General features: G+C 40.2%; 1 protein-coding gene across 1 annotated transcript in view; it reads right to left on the minus strand.

Moving 5' to 3' along the window:
* The window catches only part of LAMA3 (laminin subunit alpha 3), a 250,272-nt gene that overhangs the window by 220,441 nt on the left and 2,004 nt on the right, over positions 1–27,827 (minus strand). The window contains exon 2 of the mRNA XM_025429300.3: positions 1,253–1,405. Coding sequence (XP_025285085.3) covers positions 1,253–1,405 — 153 coding nt within the window. The remainder of the gene's footprint in view (positions 1–1,252; positions 1,406–27,827) is intronic.

Below are 27,827 nucleotides of genomic sequence, written 5' to 3' on the forward strand. Positions count from 1 at the left end.
AACTGTTTTCCAAAGCAGCTATGCCATTCTATTTTGCACTAACCATGTATTAGAGTTCCCATCTCTCCAGAACCTCATCAATACTTTATCTATCTTTTTGATTATAGCCACCCAACTGAGTGTGAAGTGGTATCTCATTGTGGTTTTAACTTATATTTTCCTGATAGCTAATGATGCTAAGCAACTTTTCATATGCTTATTGGCCACTCATGTATCTTCTCTGAAGAACTGTCTATTCAGATCCCTTGCCCATTTTTTAAAATTAGGCTTTTTGTCTTGTATTATAGAGCTGTAAGACTGCCTTTCTTTTGATATACTTTCTTCCCCTGGCTTTAGGACTCTTTCTTGATTGTCCTCCTCCCATCTTTCATCTCATATCAATCTTCTTTACTGGTTCCTTCTCTTTTCCAGGACTTCTTAATCTTGGAGAGTCCCATGGCTCAGCCCTAGATCCCCTCCTCTTCTCACTCGCATGTGGTCTCATCAGTTAGCACAATCTATATGCCATTGATTTCCAAATGTCTATTTCAGCAGGAGCTCTACCTGAACCAGGCAGCCTTGGACAATGCACTGGGGAAGCACTCTCTGCCCTGAAGGTCCAGTGTGTCTCAACCCCTACTAAATGTCACTGGATCAAGAGAAGTTCATTCTGGCTCCACAGGCAGCAGCACTCCTGGGAACCAAGCAAGAGCCCCAGTACCAGATGAACAAAGCAGACTGGAATAGTATGCACCAGTTCTGAAAACCAAATTGTCATTGGAACTACAGGCTGCAAAAGCAGGCCAGAGCCTACATATTAAACCTAAACAGGGTGACTATCTGCTAAGCTGAGAGATTTAAATAGGACTTAGAGTATCCTAATATAATATCTAAAATGTCCAAAATACAAGTGGAAATCACTCATTATATCAACATACAGGGGGAAATAACAAGTTGAATGAGAAAAACAATCAACAGACCCCAATAAGAGATGATGAAACAGATGATAGAATTATCTGACAAAAACTTTAAAGTAGCAATCATAAAAATGCTTCAGTGAGTAAGTACAAATATTCTTAAAGTAAATAAAAATATATAAAATCTCAGCCAAGGAACAGAAGATATAAAAAATATAAAGATATTAAAAAACCAAGAGGAAATTATACCAATTAAAACTGATACCTGTTTTTTAATATAATTATTATCTCAGAAATAACTACAGAAACAACGATCCAAACTAATTTCTCCCTTTCCAATTGGAAGCATAACTTACCTGCCCTAGATCCAAGGTGACATTGACTTTGTTGTATTGTGTGCCTGAGGAGAGAGGAGGGCTTTGCCACCAACTCTCGGATCCATCAATTGCGTTGGTGACAGGATGCGCTTTCCTGGGGTCTTCAGAATTGCAATAGTCACAGAACTGACCCTGCAGGGGGAAAAAAGCTCTTTTTTTATTTTCAAGTAATTCTTTCTTAACAATTTAGTAAAGAGGTAACTATAAGACTGCTTTACACAGGGATCCCTGGGTGGTGCAGTGGTTTAGTGCCTGCCTTTGGCCCAGGGCACGATCCTGGAGACATGGGATCGAATCCCACATCGGGCTCCTGGTGCATGGAGCCTGCTTCTCCCTCTGCCTGTGTCTCTGCCTCTCTCTCTCTCTCTGTGTGACTATCATAAATAAATAAAAATTAAAAAAAAAAAGACTGCTTTACACAGCTTAGAGATGTCAGCCATTGATTCATCATACTGTATTCTGAAGACAGTAATAAGGCTTTTTCTTTTTTCATTTAATCTTTTTTTTAAGATTTATTTATTTATTTACTTGAGAGAGAGAGCACATATGCAAGAGTTGGAGGGAGGAGCAAAGGGAAAGAGGGAGAAAACAGACTCCACGCTGAGCAGGGAGCTCAATGTGGGCCTGGATCTCAGGACCATGAGATCATGACCTGAGCTAAAATCAAGAGTCAGACACCTAACCGACTGAGCCACCCAGGTGCCCCTCTTTTTCATTTAATCTTAAACCATACTGCCTGTTTATGTCTGTGTGTATAATGCTTCTAGGACATATACATTTATCTTCCATGTTTTACAACTATGTTTTTCTTGTCCTATATGACATTTTAAGAAGAACCTGTTGTACCTGAGATGCAAAGATGTTTTCCTTCAGCAAATCCTTTTTACTCTTTATGTTCTATTCTGCAATTTCCATGTCAAGCACTAAGATACAGAGAATCCCTGTTCACAGTCCCAGTGGAGAGGATAAGTAGACAATTATAAGGGAAGTGAGATACAGCAAGACTATAGAGTTCCAAGTATAAGGCAACACGTATTCTATGGGCTTAGGAAACAGGGTAGAAGAGGTGGAATTAGTTGCTGGTGAGAATGGACCAGCTTTGGTAAGTGTCAGTGAGAAGCAAACAAGGAAGGAGTTAAGGTAGAAGAACTAGCCCAAACAAAGGCACGGAGGCCAGTTGGTCCAGTTTAACAACAGAGAAGTAATCAAAGACGAGTCTCAAAAAGTAAGTGGGGAGATAATGGCTGAGCTGTGGATACCAAAGTGAGAAATTGATAGTTAATTCCATAGATGAATGAGAATCCATGTTTACCTGGAGTGATATCTATTTGGTATTATCAGCCTTACTAAATTCTGATTCTATTGATATCATTTCATTTCCTTATTGAATTATTCTTCTCGGTAGGCAATTTTTTTTCTGTTTTGTTTTGTTTGTGATGCAGAATTTTACAGCCGTTACCACCAAAAAAGCTGAACTTTATAAAAGTTTAAAGGTTTAAAAGCCTTTCTTATATTCTTATATATTGATTATATTTTAACTGGGTCAAAAGATCATGATTATCCAGTAATGGGTTTCACATACTGAACTGCTTTGTTCCCCCATTCAATTACCTTAAAGCATAACCACCACAGAGGAGGTGGATAAAGAAGCAAACTTACAGTTACAGCCTTCTCAGAAATTCTATAAGGTAATGAATGGTACCTCTGCCTCTCCCCCTGGTGAGCATCTTGAAAGTTAATTCTTAAGTGTACAAAGATACATTTGATCCTGGTGGGTAACCAAATGTGTGACCAAATGTTTTCATCTACTGTGTAACTGAGGATTCTCTCATATGTGGTGATATATTTATGTACCACTTTATCTTTCAACATCCTATACTTATGTAACTCAAGAGCAACATCTGGGATATGCAGCCCCATGAGTTCATGAGATCAGAGATCATATGCGTCCTGCTTGTCACTACATTTTAGCCAGCACATTGTCTTGCACCTCAAAGAAGTTCAATAAAGTAATTATCTCATCAGCAATTCTTAAAAAAATGAAGGTTCTTTCTATAAAAATTTGTCAATATAATAAAAAGCATAACAATTATTTAAGCTAAGACATTTAAACACTTATGAATATTTTTCCTTGCAATCATCTTTATTTTTACCATTTTTCCCCAGAGAGATTTTACCAATTTAATTATCTGATAAGGGAATTATATTATTCCCCTCTAAGGTTAGGAGCTTTACATGTAGTTAGAAGCAAATCTCTTCCAAGGATATGGATGCTTATGATCTGCATTTATCTCCATCTTCATCTCCATAATGAACATATAAAGAATATAGATGATGCTTTTTGTGTTTTAAGTGATTCACAATTTTCAAATAATTATATTAATAAATAAAGTGAACATTTAAAGAGCACCTATTCTGCACTGGGCACCATCCACTTCACATTTGCTCCCTAAGGCTATCATCTCTATTTTGCAGTTAAGGAGACACAGTGAGTAAGTTAAGTATTTTCCCAAGAATCACACAACTGGTAAATGGTAGAACCAGGATCCAAACCTAGGGTCCCAGAAATAGTATGTCAACCACCACCTAGTAACTCTCTTCCCCATCAAGCACCTACAACTCTGGTTTATTAGACATTGTGAATAGCCAATAACATACATTACTCCGTATAATTGGTCTAGAAAAAAGAGGCCTCGTGGTGCCCTAGAGTGCAATACCTCCACCCCTACCCTCACCCCTGATTCCCCAGAACCAGATATTGCAAGGGTGTCTCCCATGGGAGCAGCATGCAGCCTCCTGCTGTGGCTGAACCACATTTGTCTACCGCCCGGCCAGCTGCAATGGCCCACTTTGTCCACTGGGGGCGTGCCGGGCAAGATTTGGTCCCTGTGCTGTCAGGGGGCCTATCTGGGGATGCTGCAGGGCAGTGTCTGCAGTCAGACCAAATGCCTGCCCTCAGTCCATCTGCCAGGATTGCAATCACACTGAACCGCAGGGCACTCTTCCTGTGATGTCCCCTGAGAGGTTTTCGTCCTGCCCCCAGTCTGTCTGCTGGGGCTGTAGTTGTACTGATCACCAGGGTGCTCTCTCTCTGCTGCTAGTTAGAAGGAATGGCTGCTGGGACTGCAGATGCACTGGTGTGTGTGGTTATCTTCCCCTCTCCCTAGGGCAGGAGTCACTTTGGAGTGGCATTGGTCCCTGCTGGGGTGGTTTGTAAGGTGTGTAAGGGCAGAAGTGGCTTTAGGAGAGACACACGCCAAATGGGGTTGATGTGGGTGGGACAGATCTGCAGGGGAACACAAGGGCGGGGCACACGGTGCTAGCAAGATAAGTGGAGAGTGTTCACACTGGTTCCCAAAAGTGCCTGGCTATCCAGACTAAGAGGGGAGGGGATGGAGAGCGGGTGGGGAAATGTCACTACCAGCACCCCTGTCAGAATGGCTAGAATAAAAAAGACAAGAAATCCAAGTGTTGATAAGGATGTGGAGAAAGAGGAACCCTTGTGCACCTGTTGGTAGGAATGCAAATTAGTGCAGCCACTTCAGAAAACAGCATAGAGGCTCCTTAAAAAATTAAAAATAGAATAGGAATATGATTCAGTAACTCCACAACTGGTATCTACCCAAAGAAAACAAAACCACTAATTTGAAAAGATATATGCATCCCTAAGCTTATAAGAGCATTATTTACAATAGCCAAGATACGGAATTGACTCAAATGTCCATCAATAGATGAATGGATAAAGAAGAGTGGCATGTATATACATTGGAATGTTTCTTACCAATAAAAAAAGAATGAGATTTTGTCATCTGCAACAACATGGATGGACCTACAGGGTATTATGTTAAGTAAAAGAAGTCAGACAGAGAAAGACAAATACCATATGATTTCACTCGAATATTGAATATAAGTAAGTAACAAACAAAATTTATTAAAAGAATTTCTTAGATCTAAATAAATAAAATGACTGTTTTCTTGGATAGGATAATATTAATACTTGTCAATTCTTCCCCAAAATTGATCTATAAAATCAATACAAACCCAAAAAAAATCTCAATGAGATTTTCTTGAGTACAATAATTTTAAAATTTATATGCAACAGTAAAGAACCAAGAAAAAACAGGATATTGCTGAACAGGGAGACCAGAGAGGAGGAAACCTACCCTACAAGGCATCAGGGCTTATTATGAAGCTATTATAATTAAAACAGAGCAAGATGAGAGGAACAGCCCTACAGGACAGAGAAGAGCCCAAAACAGATCCATGCATTTTGAAAACATTAGTATATAATAGAGGTGGTACATCAGATCAGTGAGAAAAGCTAATCCACCTCAAATGTGAAACAATAAAATCAAATTCCTACTCAAGCCACAGCAAAAATCAGCTTCAGATGAATTGAGGACTTAATGTCAGAAATAAACTTTAAAAAAATTAGCACAAAATATCAGTGAATATCATTTAGAATTTGAAGCAAGGAACGATTTCTTAAACGAGATGCAGAAAGCATTGACTATAAAAGAAGAGCTAGATTAAAATTAAGAATAAAATTCACCTTACAGGTGCCTGGGTGGCTCAGTCGGTTAAGCGTCTGACTCTTGATTTTGGCTCAGGTCATGATCTCAGGGCCATGAGATGGAACCCTATGTTGTTCTCTGTGCTGGACATGAAGCCCGCTTAAGATTCTTTTTCTTCCTCTGCCCCTCCCCCACCCACTTACATGCTTGTGCGCGCACTCTCTCTCAAAATAAAATAAAATAAAATTTAAAAATAATACAAATATTTTTAAAAAAAGAATATTGGTTCATCTTAAAGAAATAGAAAGAAAAGTTACAAACTGAAAGGTATTCACAGTATACAAATGGCAGACATCTCTCATAATGGCTGCCAACAATTCCTTCTCCGTGTGTGTGTGTGTGTGTGTGTATCTGCCACTTCAAACATCAAGCAGTGAAGGCTATTTTCCCTGGAGATTATTCTCTCCTCTTACCTGACTTTATTATTTGCAGAAGAGTCATTCTGGATTTTGGAGCAGAGGCCTTAAAAGGACTGGCATATTGTGCTCCCTTCCTCTTGCAAGCCAGCCTCCAGGTAAAAAGTCCAACTATCCCCAAGTCACCATGCTAAGAGAAAGTCCAAGCTAACCAAATGGCAAGGAGCACCAAGACGCCAGACATAGTGAAGCCTTCTTGGACCACTGAGTTATTCCAGCTAACATCACATGGGGCAGAAGAACCACCCACCTGAGCCCAGTCACCCCACAGAATCATAAGAAAGCAAAGTTTTGTTTTAAGCCACTAAGTTTTGCCGTGGTGTTACACAAGAATCAATACCTGAACAAAGAACATAAAATCAGCAAAGAATTCTCATCAGAAATATATACCAAACTTCTGCAAATCAGTATGGAAAGTATCAACAGATCAATAGAAAAACGGGCAAAAGTAGGAACAGGCATTTTACAGAAGAGAACACACATATATCAATAAACATTTGAAGAAATGTTCTCTCACCAGCATTAGTGATCAGGGCAGATCACAGTGTAATACTGTTTTATATCCATTCAACAGGCCGAAGTTCAAAATTTGAGGATAAATAGTATTGGAAAGGACATGAGGAGTACAAATTGGTGCAGAGACTTTGGAAACTATTTTGGCATTATCTTATAATGTTGAAAATTCACATTTCCTGTGACCCAGGAATTCTACCTTCAAGCACATAACCCATAAACTCTTGCACAAACCTGATGACATCATGTTCAAGAATATTCACAGAAGCACTGTTCACAAGAGCAAAATCCTGGGAATAACGTAATGACCCAGTCACATGAGTGTGAATGAATCAAGTAGTGAATGAATAAATGACCAATAGCGAATAAATAAATATATTTGACAACATGAAACAAGATGGATGAATCTTAGCAATATAACATTAAATGAGGGGGGAAAGTATGATATAAAGTCAAAAGCAACCAAAATGAGAAATACTTTTTAGGAAAATAGACATAATAAAACTATATAAAAAGGAAAGCAAAGAAAAAATAAAGGATTCAGGATGGTGGTCACCCCATACTGTGGAAAACAGAGAGATGGGAAGTAGGGAAACCATATGGTTAGACATAAGTTACTACCAAGGCCCTATTCTGGTTTTGGTAGCAAGTACATAGATGCTTGTTATATTATTTAAAACCATCCATCCACATATGCATTAAAACAGACCATGCAAGGACCAATGATCAAAGCATGTCATAAACTGAGGGTTGTAGATAATCCATAATCCAACTCTGCATCTGAGGTTCAATATTTTTAAAATAGCCATAAATAAATAAAAGCAGGACCAAAACTGAGACATGTCAGAGAAGAGGAGGACAAAGGAAGCAGTGGGATTCTTTCATGATTGTGTTGAATGAATCACCCATCCATGCTCACAAACCTGTGCTGGTCATCTACTCTGTATTCCAGATAGAGATGAAAATACTAAAAGACAAGGACTAGGGACTCATCGAGATGGGGACAAGGGATGCATGCTCTGAATTGTATCAAGACTATTACTAGCCTAGACATATGGGAAATAGCAAATATAACAGAAGGGGCTGGAAGGCAAAGGGACAAAACTGTTCAAATAAACAATACAGAGTTGAGATCTAAGGTTGGAAGGCCCTGGAAAATAAGCCAATGTTTCAGAGACCCACAAGGGGACCTATGCTTTTTCAGAAGGATGGGGAAAAAGTCTATCTTATTTGTAACATTGTTGATGCTTCTACTTAACTGAAAGCCTCTTGTATACAATGCTTCCCAGCTAAATTCACAGTATAACACTGTATTGTTCTAAGACATGAGAGATTGATTACAGCAATGCTCCTAATATAATTTTTTTTTTGTTTAAACACTCATCCAGGGGCAGCCCGGGTGGCTCAGCGGTTTAGCGCCGCCTTCGGCCCAGGGTGTGATCCTGGAGACCGGGATTGAGTCCCGCGTCAGGCTCCCTGCCTGCTTCTTCTTCTTCTTTTTTTTCCCTGCCTGCTTCTGCCTGTGTCTCTGCCTCTCTCTGTGTGTTTCCCATTAATAAATAAATAAAATATTTTAAAAAATAAACACTCATCCATTTATCCACCGTCTTAGAATTGCCAACGTGTAGAGCACAAACAACTACTAAGAGTTGGCTCCTGCCCCAAAAGAAATGTAGCAGGAGGGAAGAGAAGTAGCTCAAATACAATATATTACCAGAAGTTGCTAAAATCAAGCTAGCATGAGGATATTTAAACCCAGGAGAGGCATGCCATGCATTACTTGGCTTCATCTTCATGACCCTCTCAGGCTTATATCAAGGTATTCAAAACTTCAAGGCAAAGAAGAGAAGGCTCAGAGAGGTGAAGTGCCTCCCCTCAAACCACACAGCTAGGATGTGCTGGAATCAGGACCTGTGTGTGGGTCTGGTGATGTTACTCACAGCCAGAACGCCTTCCATCCTTATCAAACTGTTCCGTGAGCTCCATCAAAGAGCTCTGTCTTCCATTTGGATGGAATGTGAGACCACACGGAAACAGCACTTATGTAAACTTTCCACATACCTGCCCACAACCTGGGAAAGAGACCCAGCTCGGGTCTCTACAAGTTCCGTGTTAGTCAAATTATTGAGCCTCCCTTCAGCTCTGTTTTCCCTTTGCTAAAATGGGCTAACCCTCCAATCGTATGCAGTGGTTGTGAAAATTCAATGAGATGTCATCCAGGAAGTGATCATACTAATAACAACCATCCAACCCCTGGGGTATTTGTTTAAAATGGAGATCTCAGGTCCTACATCCCTGCATGGAGGCTGTGTCTCTGAGCCAAGAATCAGAATTTTTAGCAAAAACCTCAGCTAATTCTTCCATCCACTGCAGTCTGGGACCACAGAGGCAGCAGTGACAGGCACAGGCGAGGTGTGCCACTAGAGACCCATCTTGCAGCAATAGTCACAGAAGTAGCTGCGTTGACAGTAGTGACAACAAAAGGAAACATCCACCTGCTAAACAGGGCACCTTGCACTTTGTACATGGTGACTCGATTTTCATGATAAATCTATTAAGATGAGTATAATGAGTCGGCCCTTTTACAGATAAGGAGACAGAGGCTCAAAGAGGTTGAACAACTTGCCTAAGTGGTATAGCCAAGAGAGGGAGGGAGGCTGGAGGGTGGAAGGTGAGAGGTAGTGGGGGGAGAAGGAGGAGGCAGGGAGCGGCAGTAACTGTCCAGCACCAGGAAGCAGCATCGAATCTGCTCGCCCCTCAGAGATTGGGCCTTGGCCAGAGAAACGTGTTCCGCTGGCCCCCACCTGCCTGTGAGCCAGGTAGGACCAGGTAAAGGAAGAGGCTTTTCAGCTTCTCCACCCTTTGACAATTGAGAAATGTGTTTTTTCTGTTGGTACAGTGTTTCACTCTATTACCTCTTTTACTCTTCTAGGAATTATTTCACACATTCTCGAAGCTCCTCAAACCTCCTCCCTCTTCCCCTCTCCTGAGGAATTTACTGAATATGCCCATCTTCCTAAACCACAAACCTCCCTGCATTTCTGCCCACTCACCTGCTTTGCCTCCCATTGCTGTGGAGAAGCTGTCTTGTGCTCCAAAGTCTCCCCCTCCCCATCCCTCCTCCCCACATGCTGAATCTGCCCCTCCTACCTGCTCCAGGGCTTTGTATCTGCAATTACACCCCCTAAACACACACACTCTTCCGTATCTCACTGTAGCCCTCTACTGGATCATTCCTATCAGACAACCCTCCACTTTCCCCTCACTCACTCCCCTCCACCCACACTGATCCTTGCTACTCCTCATTCACACCAAGCACCTTCCCATCTCAGGGTCTTTGCATTTGCTGTTCCCTCTCCCAACAATATGCTTTTCCCAGACTTAAGTCCCTTTTCCCAGAGGTCTTCCCTATTCACTCCATCAAAAGCAGTGCTGCACTGTGGCATCTCTTTCTACTGTCATATCTGTTTTCTCTTTCTTCTGAACAGAAAGTACTTATCAGGGATCCCTGGGTGGCGCAGAGGTTTGGCGCCTGCCTTTGGCCCGGGGCACGGTCCTGGAGACCCGGGATCGAGCCCCACGTCAGGCTCCCGGTGCATGGAGCCTGCTTCTCCCTCTGCCTGTGCCTCTGCCTCTCTCTCTCTCTCTCTCTCTATCATAAATTAAAAAATTAAAAAAAAAAAATAAAAAAAAAAGTACTTATCATTTGCTGATTTTGCTATCATCCTTATTGCCTTGTAAGTGCCTTGAAAACAGGGACTTGTTCACTACCTAGAACAGTATCTGGCACAAGGGAGGCACTTAATACTTGTTCACTTAGTTAATAAATTAAAATGGCATAAACTATTTTGGGACTCTAAGAAACATACTAGAAAGTGATAAACAAGTTAGTGATAAGAAGGATCAGTCATCCCAGACACAGCCCTCTTTCTCCCCAGAGGGAAAAAGGGTGTGTGTGTGTGTGTGTGTGTGTGTGTGTGTGTGTGAGAGAGAGAGAGAGAGAGAGAGAGAGAGATTTTACCTATTTTTTTTTTAAAGGCATAGGGGCAGAGGAAGAAGAGGGGGAATCTTCAGCAGGCTCTATGCCCAGCACTGAGTCCAACATGGGAGTTGATCTTACAACCCTCAGATCATGACCTGAGCCAAAAATCAAGAGTCAGATGCTCAACTGACTAAGCCACCCAGGCACCCCTGATTTTACCTCTAATGTCAGAAAGTAAACTCTTGATGTTCAAAAACAACAAATTGCAGACTCTTGTCACTAAACTCATTAGAAAGCACAGTGTAACTAAATTTAGACCAGCTTGTTCTCCTCTAATGGAAGTCTACTTGTTTCATCCCTCAGGGCCTCCAAGAAGCCATTCCCAGCTCCTAACTTCCAACCACTTGTCTGCTCTGGCCAGGAAGCACCACTCATGCTCAGCTCAGCTCTCCCATCTTTCTGTGGTACCTCTCTCATTTCAGAGACTTCTCAGGTACTAATTTTTCTTGCTTACCTTCCCATCATGGCCAAATCAGAGAACAAAGAAAGAAAATGATGGTAATCCTCTTGGCCACAATATGCTTCTTGTTGATTTCTTTCCATTCAGAAGAAGTTTCCCCAGAACTATGTCTCCATCTCCTAATCTACTCCACCCACCACATCTGACCTCTTTATCAAAGCCTTGATATTTCCACCTCCTCAATAACCTTTAGTTACAGTTACAATTTATTAAACACTAACTACGCCCCAGATGTGTATGGTTTACTTCATGTAATCCTCAGGATAACCTTATGAACTAAGTGGTATTATATCCCCATTTTACAGAAGATGAGACCAAGGTTCACAGAGGTTACATAACTCACTCAGGGTTACATCCTTAGGAAGAGATGCTTTCAAAGGGAGCTCTATTAATTCCAAAGCCCATGTTCTTAACTCTGACACCATACCATCTACTTTTGGAGGTTCTAGTACCAAATAGTTCCTTCTTGAAAGAACCCAAGAAGTTCCTTCTGGAAGTTTTTAAACTCATATTTTGATGGTCTCCATACATTCCTCTTTCTTCCACTTCTCCCTCTATTCTCTTGTTCTCTGTATGTTGTGTTGGCATTTTACTGGCAAATAAGGGGTCACTCAGTACCTGTCATCGCATGTAAGTTACCTGCTCTAACACAAGTTCAGGTTGACAAAGTGGGCCAGGTCACATTTACTTCTCCCCCAAACCCAAACTACTTCCTTCCAAGAGTTTCATGCCAAATCCTAGGTTGATGAGAACCCATCTGCCCTAATAGTGTATTCATTCAACCATCAACTACTGACCTGCTAAGAGCCAGATACTGCCCTTGGGGACATAGTCTGACCGTGACCTGGTTCATTCCTGGAGCCAAGCTTTTCCCTTTCAATTTCCTTTTAGTTCCTGATCTTTTCATGAATCAATGATACTCCTCACTGCTTTACTCTCCTATTGTCCCTCAACTCTTTTGTTCAAAGCTTTTCTTTCTTTTTTTTTTTTTTTAATTCATAAGAGACAGAGAGAGAGAGAGAGAGAGAGAGAGAGGCAGACACACAGGCAAAGGGAAAAGCAGGCTCCATGCAGGGAGCCCAATGCGGGACTTGATCCCAGGTCTCCAGGATCACACCCTGGGCTAAAGGCAGCGCTAAACCGCTGAGCCACCCGGGCTGCCCAGTTCAAAGCTTTTAAATTTCATCAGTCACTTAAATTCTTTTGAGGACCAGAAGGGATATAAATCCATACAAAACCAAAATGAAGTATTTATAAATTCTGGAAAGGATACAGAGGTCTCACTCAGGCATAACATTCAAAACACACAACAACTAGGGCAGCATGGCTTTCTGAATTCCTAGAACACACTGTGCCTGTTCCCACATCACAACCCTTGTACCTGTTGGTCCCTCTGCATGGAACACATTTTCCCACCCTCTTCATGAGGCTGATTTCTTCCCAACCCCCAGGTTTCTGTACCAATAACACCTCCTTAGAAAAGCCTCTTCAGGGATCCCTGGGTGGCGCAGCGGTTTGGCGCCTGTCTTTGGCCCAGGGTGCGATCCTGGAGACCCGGGATCGAATCCCACGTCGGGCTCCCGGTGCATGGGGCCTGCTCCTCCCTCTGCCTGTGTCTCTGTCTCTGTCTCTCTGTGTGTGTGTGTGTGTGTGACTATCATAAATAAATAAAAATTAAAAAAAAAGAAAAGCCTCTCCATTTACTGAACCTAGAGAAGCTTCCCTCCACTAACCACTTTGACAATAAGGAGGGCACATGATGAGATGAACACTGGGTGTTATACTATATGTTAGCAAATTGAATTTAAATAAAATACGTTTTTAAATCTTGCTTATTCCCTCTATGATATAACCATAATCTATAATTATTGTAATATGTTTACTCATTGGTTGCAGTCTCCACAGATAACACCACCTCCATGCAGGTAGAGACCTTTGTTACCTTGTTCAAATTTGTATTCCCAGCCCACAGTGTCCTTGTCCCCTGTGCCTGGAACATAGATGTCAATAAGTATTTGTTCAATACAGGAGCGAGGGATGCCTGGGTGGCTCAGCGGCTGAGCGTCTGCCTTCAGCTCAGGGTGTGATCCCCGAGTCTTGCGATCAAGTCCCACATCGGGCTTCCTGCATGGAGCCTGCTTCTCCCTCTGCCTATGTCTCTGCCTCTCTTTGTGTGTCTCTCATGAATAAATAAATAAAATCTTTTTTAAAAAAATAGAGGAGTGAATGAATATTACACACATTCTCAGGTAGCAGTTCTTTCCTTCATTGATAAGAATCTACATTAAGAACCATCCAGGGCTGGGCTCAGCGTTTTAGCTCTGCCTTCAGCCCAGGGTATGATCCTGGAGACCCGGGATCGAGTCCCACATCAGGCTCCCAGCATGGAGCCTGCTTCTCCCTCTGCCTGTGTCTCTGTCTCTGTGTGTGTATGTGTCTCGTATGAATAAATAAATAAAATCCAGGGCCACCTGGGTGGCTCAGTCGGTCTCAGCATTGTGAGATGGAGATGGAGCCCAGCTTCGGGCTCTGCACTCAGTGGGGAGTCTGCTTGAGGATTCTCTCTCCCTCTCCCTCTGCCTCTCCCTTGCTTGTACCTTCTCCTCCCTCTCTCTCCCTCCCTCTCAAGTAAATAAGTAAATCTTTTTTTAAAAATCATCCACAAAAATTCTACCAGCTTCCAGGTGCTGAGATGGTCAATGAAAACAAGCCAATCTGGGGATCCCTGGGTGGCGCAGTGGTTTAGCGCCTGCCTTTGGCCCAGGGCTCGATCCTGGAGACCGAGGATCGAATCCCACATCAGGCTCCCGGTGCATGGAGCCTGCTTCTCCCTCTGCCTGTGTCTCTGCCTCTCTCTCTCTCTCTCTCTCTGTGACTATCATAAATAAATAAAAATTAAAAAAAAAAGGAAAACAAGCCAATCTGAAAATAACAATCAAGATTTCATTATTCACTGCAACAGTGAAGGCAAGAGGCAAAAATGCCAGCATCCCAGTGCTCCATTTTTCCCCATGGAACAGCACTAGGCAGGGGTCAGATGACAGAAGTATCTCACTGCCCAGGAGCCCCAAACAAAAGGCTCCTGCCTTTTTATGATCCCAGAGGGTTGAGGGTAAAGAGAAGGGGAGAGCAGGAGTAGAAAAATACCCCATCACCATGAGGAAAAGTGCCTCAGCCATAGCATCCCATAAGAAGTCTCAGGGGAGGCACCTGGGAAGTACTGGAAGTCCCTGAATCTAAGCTCTAGCACTGGGAATGTAGATGAGCATAGGAGCATGGCTGGTCCAGGGGCACCTGAACACTTGGCTGCAACTCCCTCGAGAAAACTGCAATGCACTCATTGTATACAGGTCTGGTGTGGGGAGGGCAGCTTCCCCCATGAAGCCTGCCAGTCAAAGCCTTCTAATTGTCTGTGGATCAGCCTAAAAGATAACATATAGGATTTTGACTTCACGAAGGACTCTCATCCCCTCTTCTTTAAAAATCCTTTTGGTGGTGCCATACACTCTGCACAGTTAGTTCTTCCCCATAGCTGATCCCAATCCTTTGTGTTACAACATTACACATCCCCTTCTATTTTGTCTTAAGTGAAGATGGGGAACACTGGTTACAAACATCTTTGTAGCGATTCTGAAGACCCTCAGCCACATCTTCCTTGTGGTTAGTCAAGAAGTTCTACTGTGATTTGTTTCATCTTCAATCGTCCTAAGCTAGAGTGACAATTGCTGTACCTATTAGGCAGAGAAAACACCACCAGAACCTAGGCCAGCAAGCAATCAAAGAAAATTGAAGCTGCAGGTAACTCCAAGTATATGAGACGTAAAAAAAGTTCCATGCTGCTTAGAGAAAAGGAATGAAGGTTTTATTACTATTAGAAAGAGTGACTTCAACAGCTATATTTTTACTCAGATAAAAGTCCACTAAGTTGACCTGAAATAAATGAAATAAAACAAACAAAGAAACAAAAAAACTCAACTAGTTTATGGCAACCTTACTAAGGGATTTTCTTTCTTTTTTATTTTTATAAATTTATTTTTTATTGGTGTTCAATTTGCCAACATATAGAATAACACCCAGTGCTCATCCCATCAAGTGCCCACCTCAGTGCCCGTCACCCAGTCACCCCCACCCCCCGCCCACCTCCCCTTCCACCACGCCTAGTTCGTTTCCCAGAGTTAGGAGTCTTTTATGTTCTGTCTCCCTTTCTGATATTTCCCACTCATTTTTTCTCCTTTCCCCTTTATTCCCTTTCACTATTTTTCATATTCCCCAAATGAATGAGACCATATAATGTTTATCCTATTCCAATTAATTTATTTCACTCAGCATAATAGTTAAAAATAGATCTGCCCTACGACCCAGCAGTTGCACTGCTGGGGATTTACCCCAAAGATACAGATGCAATGAAACGCAGGGACACCTGCACCCCGATGTTTATAGCAGCACTAAGGGATTTTCTTAAAGAGGTCTCCCACCAGGCAGCTCAGGTGGCTCAGCAGTTTAGCGTCACCTTCAGCCTAGGGTGTGATCCTGGAGACTAGGGATCAAGTCCCACGTCAGGCTCCCTACGTGGAGCCTGCTTCTGCCTGTGTCTGTGCCTCTCTCTCTCACGAATATATAAATAATTTTTTTTAAAAGAGGTCTCCCACCATTTTCTGCTGATTTTTCTGGTTCATTAAAAATATTAAAAATCACATTAAAGATACATTAAGTGGTCAGTTGTCACAGTAAAATAGGAAAGGCACCTGGAAACAGAGAAGACAAGAGGAAAATTCCAAAGTCTCAAATTTCTGTTCTCATCAAATCACTACACAAACTACCTTGCATGGAACCTTTGCCACCAGTGTCTTCTGTGCACACAAATCCTCAGCAGTATTAGTCTCTGTAGAGCCAATCCCAGGACATAGGGAATTGGCCCTTTCATTTCACAATCCTACGCCACCCTTCCCTTGATGTAATCCCTCAACCCTCACTAGTGGTGAAGGAATCATCCAACCACTAGACTCTATGCAAAAGGGATCCAAGGCTCATGGTATCCATTGTCCCCAAACTCCCAGTCTCACTTGCATTAGTCAATCCTTACTTTACGGCTCTCTGATACGCTCTTCACATTTAAAGATACTTTAATGTGAATGATCCCTAAATATTTGTTCAGCCAAGAGCAACCTCATTCTATTTAGGGACTACACTTTGAATTGCCAGATTACAAAGTCTCAAAGGCAAAGACCCTAGAACTATCCAGGGAGCCTCATGAAGTGCCCTTCATGCTCCACTCCCACACACAGATAACTCACACACTGAATAGTCAGTAAGTACTGCTGACTGACGGAGAGACAAGTTATCTGATTTAAAGTTAAAGTTACTGCAATGAAAAAATAAATAAATAAAAAATAAAGTTACTGCAATGGACTGAATATTTGTATGCCCCCCACATACACCACCACAATTCCATATGTTAAGTCCTAACCCCCAAGATAATGGTATTAGGATGAATTGAATGGAATGAGTGCCCTTATAAGAGAGACCCCAGAGAGATCTCTCATTTCTCCCACCATATGCAGACACAGCAAAATAATATGAACTGGAAGTAGGTCTTCACTAGACACTGAATCTGCCCACATCTTGACCTTGGATGTCCCAGCCTCCAGAACTGTGAGAAATAAATTTCCTTTGTTGATGAGTTACTCAATCTATTGTATTTTGTTATGGCAGCCCAAATAGATGAACAGTTACTATATTAGTCTTCCAGGCTGCCATAGCAAAATACCAGAAACTGGGTGGATGAGAACAACAGAAATGAATGCCTTGTCTCAGTTCTGGAAGCTCGAAGTCTGATATTGAGGTGTTGGCAAGGCCCTACTTCCTCTGAAACCTGTAAAGGAAGGATCCTTCCTTGCCTCTTGCAGCTTCTTGGTCTTAGCCACTGTATCAGATATCTCTACCTGGAAACTCAACACATCAGGGCCACACCTGTCTTCCAAAGGCAGGTTGTTGAAATTCAGGTATTTTTTTTGTCAAGCAGCACTTGTACGCAGGTGTTACTCCTATAGGAAAATTTGATGATGGTGTTGCCCTTTGAAAATTTCTTCACAAAGCATCTATGGAGTATCTGTGACATGCTGCCAGAGGGGAAACAGATGTGAGCAGGAAAATGGGGCCCAACTCTCAGAGTGCCCTAGATCTATCTAATAAGGACACCAGACATGGAAATAAATGGCTCCAAGGCGATGAATGGAATTAGTGAGATGGTGCACAGCTGGGCAGAAACTCTGAAGGAGGAGTAGTTGGCTCAGCAGTGGCAGCATAGTATAGCGGCTAAGAGCATGAACTCTGCAGCCAGAGTATCTGGCTGCCCCATGTACTAGCTTTTTGATCCTAATCACTTAAACTCTCGTGCTTCAATTTCCTATCTATAATATGAGCATGCAAAGAGTACCCCCTTCACAAACTGTTGTGAGGATTAAGATGTTGGTACATGTAAAGTGCTTTAGAACATTGCCAAGCATCAGTAAGTGTTACATAAGTGTGTTTTAAATTAATACCCTGCACTATGCAGGGGAATACATCCCCTGATCACTAGGCTGCTTTTCCTGCTCCCCATTCTGCCTCTTTATTTGGTATCATTTCTGTGCCCAGCATATGCAGTATATGGTATAACTTGAAAGAAGTGGAGAATTGCTTCTTTTTACCACTTCTCACAGTTAAGCTATGCATAAACAATCTAATTAAAACCCATATTCTCTCTAGCTAATGTTCATTTATTAATCTCACATGTATTTTCTGAGCATCTAGGATGGGAAAACGACTAAGAACATAAAATATGTTTATGACATTGAAAAAAAATGGCAGGACACATGAGATTCAATGAGTTGGCTTTCCCCAGGGCATTTTCCACCCTGCTGGCATGAGGGATCTAATCAAGCCTCTGTTAGCTCATCCAAAAAGTGCTTTTTTTTTTTTTTTTTTTTTTTTTAAGCAGAAAAAAGGCTCCCTGCCTCTGAGCAGAGACAGCCTTGCCCAGGCTGGATTTCAGCCCCCACATGTCCCTTGGCCACGAGCCCATGTATACAGTCAATTCCATTGACTAAGACCACTGAGGTATCATTTAATGAACCTTTTTCCTCACTAGGCAAATGGTTCCAGAATGTTGATCAAGGGTTAATGCAGGTTTCATGAAAGCCTGAATCACAACCAAAAAAAAAATTTTACACTCTGGAAGAATATATTATTGCCACCAAAATTAACCCAAAAAAATGTTACTTTTTTTTTTTAATGATAAAAGTTGTTTATGGGGCACCTGGATGGCTTAGTCAGTTAAGCATCTGCCTTCAGCTCAGGTCATGATCCCAGGGTCCTAGGATTGAGCCCCACATCGGATTCCTTGCTTATCGGGGAGCCTGCATCTCCCTCTCCCTTTGCCTGCTGCCCCCCTCACTTGCACTCTCTCTCTCTGTCAGATGAATAAATCTTAAAAATCTTTTAAAAAATAAAATTGTTTAAGGTTTGACAGATGAATTTAAGTTCATAAAGAATTTCCTTGCATTTAATAAAGATGCTAAAAATGTTCTTTGCATTTTTAAATATTTACAGTTTCTTTTTTTTCAAAGTTCTGTGCATAAAAACAAATATATAAAAACAACCCCATCATCTATCTGCATCAGTTATCCTTGGTGGTGGGCTCACCATTTACAAGGAATACATCATTCAACACAACCTGTTGCAGAAACTGTCATACTAGCAGGGACCTCTAACTTGAAGAACCACCCAAGACTGTTATCACCCAGAGGACTTTATCTATCAACTAGCAATTACCTATGAAATCAATGAATGCAGTCATTAGCTTTATTGAGTGTGACCAACTGCCACTCCTGCTAGTGGTGATGTCTATGTCCTATGCTGACTTCAAGAATTAAAGATGCAGGTGTAGTAAAGAAGAGAAATAAATCCCCTGTTCCATGGCTAGTCATTGTGAAAAGCATGTGTAAGGCAACTGAATTGAGGGTTAAGGATTCATCTTGCTAATGTCAAAAGCGACACTAACAAGATTCTCAGCCTCATCTACCAGATGATGGGCCTCTGCCCAGGTCTCCAGGAGCAAGCTTCACTTCCTTCACCAAAGGCTTATAACTACCTCCCTGCAAAGGCATTCTGTTAGATTTTCATTTCAGCACAAGCGATGAAATAGAAAGCCCAGGATGGTCTTCTTCTGGAGGCTTTCTAATATTTACTTTGTACCTTTTTCCTTCTTGCATGCTGCCCCACATTTCAATCTTCTGTCTCCTTCTTTTGCTCATTGAGCTGTCTTAGTTTTTCCTGATACTTTTTAACTGGTGCATTTAATTCCTCTTGCATTTTCAAACAAGCCACTGCTAAAGCCTCTTGTCCTTTAACAATAACATCAAGTTCCACAGCAGTCCAGCTGCCTTTGCCTCAAGGCCCTCAGCTGGGTTGAAAGCTTCTGAAACATCACAGAGAGAAGGATGCAGCTGAACACCTTCAGCTGGCAATGTTACAAGCCACAGGTACTAGCCGGGAGCTCACCATGTGGTGCAGGAAGGGCAACCCCTCCGTCTCCAAGGCCAGCTGCATGGACAGTTGTCCAATTCCATGGCCATACTCCCCCTAAAATAGTTCTTTAATTAATATCAAAATGTGCCCCTATGTAAACAAATAATATCTAAACTAGTTATTAACACAGTATAAAAACAAATTAACATTGCTATTCTATAAAAACTACTTTGCCTGTGGATTATTTAGTATGCCAACTATGTTCAGTATACAATGCACTGTACCCTTCATTATTAAAATAATTTCTTAAGGGCACCTGGGTGGCTCACATGGTCAAGCATTGGACTCTTAATATCGGCTCAGGTCATTATCTCAAGGTCATGAGATCAAGCCCCATATAGATCTCCCTCCCCCTTGCCGTTCCCCTCATTCACTCATGCCTGCTCTCTAAATAAATAAGATCTTTTTCTTAAAAAAAGAATTTTTTACTCAAAACTTTTAAATGACTATTGTGACAAATCATTGTAGTTTACCACTTTAGGAATCTTACCTAACAGTTTTTCCATGCCATGAGAAATCACATTCACTGAGCACTATGTTCCATAATATATGCTTGGGCGCTTTTTATCCTCCCAATAAATGTGTGTATTATTAATTCTGTCTTTTATATTGGGAAACTAAATTATGCAATTTTCCAAGGTCAAAGAGCTGTAGAGTTAGAATTCAAACTTGGGTCTACATGATTATAGAGCCAGAGTTATTCACCTCTAAGTGAGAATAATTTGATAATATATACAATGAGATGATATCCTATTCTCCCTCATAGGAGTTTCCCTGGTTTTAAAAAAAATTAGATCATAAAAACACTAGTCATATACAGAAAGATCATGTCCATATCATTTTTGTATCCTCAGCATCTAGAATGATGCCTGGCATGTAAGGGCCACTATTTAATAAGTGTTTCTGAATGAATGAATGAACGAGGAAAAGAAAGAAAGAAAGAAAGAAAGAAAGAAAGAAAGAAAGAAAGAAAGAGAGAAAGAAATTAAAGGAATACAGATTGCAAAGGAAGAAATAAAACACATGTAATTCTGTATGTATAAAATACTGAAAAATCTACCAAAAAAACTATAGGAAGGTCATAGGATACAAGATCCATGTGCAAAATCAATTGCCTTCCAGTGTAGATGTGTGTGCATATAGAAATTTGTAGATATGCATATATTTCCTAGCTTTGTCCACTGAAAGGGTCTAAATGCAGTGATACACTAGTAATAGTGAGCATTTACTAAATGGTACCCCATACCCAGATCGTGGTTTCTAAACACCACACTCATAATAAACTAACAAACAAACAAATAATGCTCCTTGAAAAACCAGTTGGTTCCAAGGCAGGAACAAAAAAAATTTAAAATGACCCTGGAATATGTTGTGGTACTGGAAAATAAGGAAGCACTCAAAAAGAAGATGTAAGGATATCACCAAAAATAGCAGAGGAGAAAGCTGCAAAGATCCATTCCTCCACTAAAGCAACAATTAATCTCACAAAAAAAACCTGTCAAAATGAACATTTCCAGAACTCTGGAATATATTCAAAAAATTATAACAACCTATAATCAATTAATTTGAAGATAAGCCTATTGAAAATATCTAGCCTGAGAATAAGAAAAAGAATGAAGAAAAATAAACAAAGCTCAAGACACCTGTAGGATATTGACCTACAAACCAATATACACATTATGGGAGTTCCAGCAGAAGGAGAGAAAGCAGCAGAAAGGATATTTGAAGAAATAATGGTTGAAACTTCGAAAATTTGATTAAATTTTGTGGTTAAATTAAATGAATCTACACATCCTAGAACTTAACAAACTCCAAGTAGGACAAACTCAAAGAGTTTCACATCAGGATATATTATATATAATCAAGCTGTCAAAAGACAAAAAGAAAATCTTGAAAACAGCAAAAGAGAAGCAATTAATCATATACAAGGGACCCTAAATAAGATTAACAACCTATTTTTTCATCAGAAACCATGGAAGCCAGAAGGCATTAAGATGACATATTTAAAATGTTGAAAGGAAAAAACTGTCAGTCAAGAATTCCATACCTGGTAAAATTATCCTTCAAAAATGAGGGAGAAATTAGGACATTCCCAAATAAACAAAAGCTGAAGGAGTCTGTTGCTAGTAGACCTGCCCTATTGAAGGCTAAAAGGCTAGAGATGCTAAAGGAGTCCTGTGGCTGATATGAAAGGATGCTAGACACCAACTCAAAGCCATAAAAAGAAATAAAAAACACCAGTACAATAAACTATGTAGATAAATACAAAAGCAAGTATTATTGGATTTTTGGTTTATCCCATATGATTTACAAAACACATGCACAGAACAACAATTATGTGTCAATGGGCAACAATGTATAAAGACCTAATTTGTGACAATAACATCATAAAGAGTGGGGGATAGACCTGTATAGAAGCAGAGTTTTAGATGCTACTGAAGCTAAGCTGATATCAACTCAAACTGGACTGTTATAAATTTAGGACATTACTTGTAATCCCCAGAGTAACCACTATGAAAATAATTTTTAAATATACAGAGAAGTAAATGAGAAAGTAACCAACATGGTGCTTTAGAAAAAGAAATTAAATACAAAAGAAGGTAGTAATGGAGGAATTGAGGAACCAAAAAATATAAGACATATAGAAAACAAATAGCAAAATGGTAGAAGTAAGGCCCTCTTATTCTTAACCGCTTTAAATGTAAATGGATTAGACTTACCAATGAAAAGGCAAAGATCTGCAGAATGGATTACAAAAAATCCACAATACAGATCTACAAGAGTTCAGTTTAGATGCAAAGACACAAATAAATTGAAAGGACAGAAAAAGGTATACTATACAAATAGTAATCCAAAGAAATCTGGAGTGATTATACTAATATCAGTATCAGACAAATTAATCTTTAAAGTTAAAAATAGTTACAAAAGATAAAGACACACATTACACATTGATAGAAGAGCCAATCCTTCAATAAGACATAACAGTGTAAATATATCTATACCAAACAAAAAGCCTCAATATACATGAAGCAAAACTTAACAGAACTGAAGGGAGAAATAGTTCCTAATAATAGCTGGAGACAACACTACTCCATTTCAATAACTGGTAGTTTCTCAAAAACTTAAACATACATTTATGATGTGATCTAACAATTCTACTCCTAGGAATCAAACCAAGAAAAACAAAAACATATGTCCACACAAATATTTGTTTGTGAATGTTCACAGCAGCATTTTCTGTAGTAGCCAAAACCTAAAAACAATCCAAATGTCCATGATTTGAATAAAGAAAATGAGGTATAGCTATACAACAGAATATTATTTTCTACAATAAAAAAAGCAAACTACTAAATCATATAACAATAGTAATGAACCTCAAAATCATTATGCCAAGTGAAAGAAGTCAGAAACAAAAGGGGCACATAGGTGGCTAAGTCAGTTAAGTGTCCAACTCTTGATTTCAGCTCAGATTTTAGTTTCAAGGTCACGAGATCAAGTGCGGTGTTCAACTCCACACAGCGTGTGAAGCCTGCTTAAAATTCTTTCTCCCTCTCTCCCTGTCCCTACCACACCATCTCCTCACCCGCTTAAAAAAAAGTTAGACGCATAAGACCACATGTTGTAAAAAAAAAAAAAAAAAAAAAAAAGCTACATGTATAATTTCATTTATATGAAATACGCAGAAATGAGAAATTTTTAGAGCCAGAAATCATAGTAGTGGAAATAGATGCAGAAATTGAGTGTGTAGACACAAGAGAACATTTGGAGTCGATGGAAATGTTCTAAAACTGGGTTCCAGTGATAGTTGCACAACTCTATAAATTTATTTAAAAACATTTAATTCACACTTACAATGGATGCTTGTTATAGTACTTAAATTACTGCCTCAATAAAAATGTAAAAAATGACTCACATACTTCAATCTAGTTTTGGTAAAAAAAAATGAAGAAAATGTGCAATTTTTCACATTCATACATGCACTAAAGATGTAAAATGCTCACAGCTAACTTTCTGTCATGGGTTAAGTATAGTTTTCTCATAAGTAAGAGGCTGAAATTAATAAACCTTTGTCCTTCTCTTTCCCTATGACTATATACTTTTCTCAGATTAAATGATCTACATTCTCAATGGCACAGGTATTCAGATCATGAAGTAAAATCCTGCGATTCAAGGATTGAGCATTCTCATTTCAACTATTCACCTTCAAAAACCCTGAAGGTCCATGAGCTCAGTAATCAGTGATTAGTTAGGGCAAAGATTTTAACTGCTGCCATTCTGGTGTGTGGAACCATGTTCCTTTGCTAGTGAGTGACTGTGGCTCTCCAAAAGAAAACATTTATGTTTGTTTTCTTCGAATGATTAGCCTTCATTGCTAAATTTTGGCTAGCGTTCAGAAATGCAGAACAATTAGGATAATAATTTTTTAAAAAGGATCATTCATCTTTAAATTGCTGACTGTAGTCATTTGTCTGAAGTCTCAAAATAGCTTGCAGCTAAGAATTGTTACAAATATATCAACAGAAGAGTAAATGTCTTTGATTTCTGAGCCCTTGCTCAAGACTTTCCTACCAGTTTCACAAAGGAAAAGGCCCTTGTTGAAAAGCTCACAAATGGTTTCTCTTTCACAATGGTTCTATAAACAGCTTTAGTGAAACTGAGTTTCCTGTTTATTGGAGATTTGTCCAAGTTACACAAACACACAACCTAGATGGCTGTGTGGCAAGCACTCTTGCTCTTGGCTGTAACTCACATGTGTGCACTTCCCTACCAGTCATTCAGGCAACATGCACCTTCCTGTGTGTAAGTTATAATGTAATGAAGGAACATGACAAAAGATATGTTGAACTTCAGTGTACAAAATTGACATCGTATGTTTGGTAAATATGTTCATTTCATTCCTTGTGAGTATAGTATTTGTGCCAGCTAAACCAACCACAATGTTATATTTTCAATACAGCCTTCCACTTATGTTTTACCATCATCTCTATCATACATCAGTAAATAATAATGTTTCTTGATCCATAGGTAAGTGAACATTTAAAATTGAAGAATAAGGCAGTCCCGGTGGCTCAGCGGTTTAGCGCCGCCTTCCGCGCAGGGTGTGATCCTGGAGTCCCGGATCGGGTCCCACGTCAGGCTCCCTGCATGGAGCCTGCTTCTCCCTCTGCCTGTGTCTCCGTCTCTCTCTCTCTCTCTCTCTCTCTGTCATGAATAAATAAATAAAAATCTTTTTAAAAGAAAATTGAAGAATAGGGACGCCTGGGGGGCTCAGCGGTTGGGCATCTGCCTTTGGCTCAGGGCGTGATCCCGTGTCTGGGGATGGAGTCCCACATCCGGCTCCCTGCGAGGAGCTTGCTTCTTTCTCTGCCTGTGTCTCTGCCCTTCTCTCTCTCTCTCTCTCTCTATCATGAATGAATAAATAAATCTTTAAAAAATAAAATAAAATTGAAGAATAAAATGTGACAGATTTCAGTGGTAATTACTTCTTAGCAGAACAGAATTAATTTGTGCATTTTTCTTGTCTATCCTTTACATTAACTTCTTTAAGATTTTATTTACATATTCATGAGAGACACAGAGAGAGAGGCAGAGACACAGGCAGAGGGAGAAGCAGGCTCCCTGTGGGGTGCCTGATGTGGGACTCCATCTCAGGACCCTAGGATCATAACCTGAGCCAAAGGCAGACACTCAACCACTGAGCCACCCAGGTGTCCCTACATTAACTTCTTTATAGCCTCTAGCTCTGTCTTCATTCCACATCCTTTCCTTCAATATTTTCTGAGCATGTATGCTCTTCCAGGCTTTGTGCTAAGCATAGGATACAGTAGTGAACCAGACAGACAAAATCCCTGAATCACAGAGCTCTCAAATATCAAAAACTTAATGTCTGAGCAGTAACAAGTATATAAAATCTTATTTAACAAATTTTAAGCCCAGAGAAACCACAATGAACATTTTTCACACAATAAATAAAATTCAAACTTTAAAAATGCCCTACCTGTTGACACATGCTATCATTCAAGAATCAGCATTATTATTATAGTCAGGACCATAAACCCAGGTTTTATTTTAAGATATAACTTTTATTCATTTTTTACATTTTTTGCAAATTTCTTCTGGCTTGAAATTCTAAATCCTGGCTAGCCCTAAAGATTTATTTTTAGAAAGCTCAAAGAAAAAGAACTATTTTAGTTAACGCTTCTCCATTTCCCATCTTGAGCTGTATAAACAGAATCGAGGTAATCATCATTCGGGTACAACCAACTGATCAATCATAATTTCCCACCTTTCTCCCAACACCCCTCAGTTTCCTGAGAAAGGATCTGTACCAGCTGCTGCCAATACAGGGCTTCTAGAACTCCCCTTCCCCATCTTGTCTCCAACACAGTTCTGTCCTCATTAGGTAAGAGCCTCTCACATCAGCAATCAGTCCATCTCAAGCCCTCAACTGTGAAAGCAGAAAGCACTATTCACCAGAGCTCTTGTTCACCCCTTATCTTTGGGGAGGAATAAAGCATAACAGCAGATGGCATTCTTTTTCCACAGGCTATTCCCTGACCTAGAAATGCAGTCTGCTGAATGACCTCAGAAAAGCCACCTCCGACTCTATCTAGAACTGTGAACCAAAGTTTAAGGACCTATCCTGGAAACTCAGCACAAAAAATATGACTTTCCTGGACTTCCAGGAATGTAGTATCAACCTAGGAGCACTCAAAAGAAAATAACAGTTTAGGAGAATGAAGGTTGGCCCATTCTTAGACAAATCTAGGGGAGAGGAAACAGTTACAAATTTCCTTGATACCTTCCTTCCCTTTGCATTTACCCTTCCCAGGATCAAAACAGCTCTCTCCAAAGTTGGACGTGCCAGGCAATCTGACTGGCTGCCAGGAGGGAATATTACAACTTCTTTGTTTTACTTAAAAATGAAGAAATTCAGTTTTACTCATATGTAATGTGCAGATTGCTTAGGGCCTTTACCCAGTCCACAAGTCAGCTGGTCACAATGGTCTTGACTGTCTGCCCAAGAGAAAAAGAGGAGAGGATCCACCAGACTGTCATCTGACCATTACACACTGAAGCTGACATGAGCTTGGTTAAGTGGACATGCGGATTCTATTCTCCTAAGTAGTAGAACAGTTCCAACCTTATCCTAAAATGAGGAGTGACAAAGAAATCCTTTGGATGACATAGAGTCACTGCTTATCTCACGGTAAAGTACTTAAAAGACTTTAAAAGTTAGGGGTACCTGGGTGGCTCAGTGGTTTAGTGTCTGCCTTTGGCTCAGATCCTGATCCCAGGATCCTTGGATGGAGTCCAACATCCAGCTCCCTATGGAAAGCCTGCTTCTCTCTCTGCCTGTGTCTCTGCCTCTATGTGTGTGTGTGTGTGTGTGTGTGTGTGTGTGTGTGTGTGTCTTGTGAATAAATAAATAAAAATCTTTTTTAAAAAAAAAAGAGTGAGACTTTAAAATTTAATGATGAGTCACATTTTTTTTTTACAAGAAATTCCAAATTTGCTTCCTCTGGGATGACAAGTAGCTGCCAGTAATACACTACCTGATAAGTATTTACAAAAAATGGAGGCACCTACCAAAGTAAAGGTGTTGTTTCAACAATGTGTGAAAAAGTATGATTCTAAAGAAATGCACACTTTGAAAAGACTGTTTTGGAAAACAGATGTTTGGAAATGTTTTAATTTTTTTGTTGAAAAGACGGAACTGTGTTACTCTGAAAGTTGTCCTACTTGCACATTTTAAAAACATGGACACAGAATTTTATAATATATTTTAATATTTTCAAAAAACACTTGCAGGGAGTTTTGGATCTATTTTTTAAACCGTTAAAGCATATTACCTTCCTACCAAGAAGTACTGAATGCCACTTGAAAAGCAAACATTGCCTGGCCAAGTGTCTACTTTACAAAATTTTTAGAATAATTGAAGGATGGGGCAGAAATATGAATACCATGATTTAGTGAACTC

This window comes from Canis lupus, chromosome 7, assembly GCF_003254725.2.
Source record: "Canis lupus dingo isolate Sandy chromosome 7, ASM325472v2, whole genome shotgun sequence".
In the NCBI taxonomy this organism is placed as follows: Eukaryota; Metazoa; Chordata; class Mammalia; order Carnivora; family Canidae; genus Canis; species Canis lupus.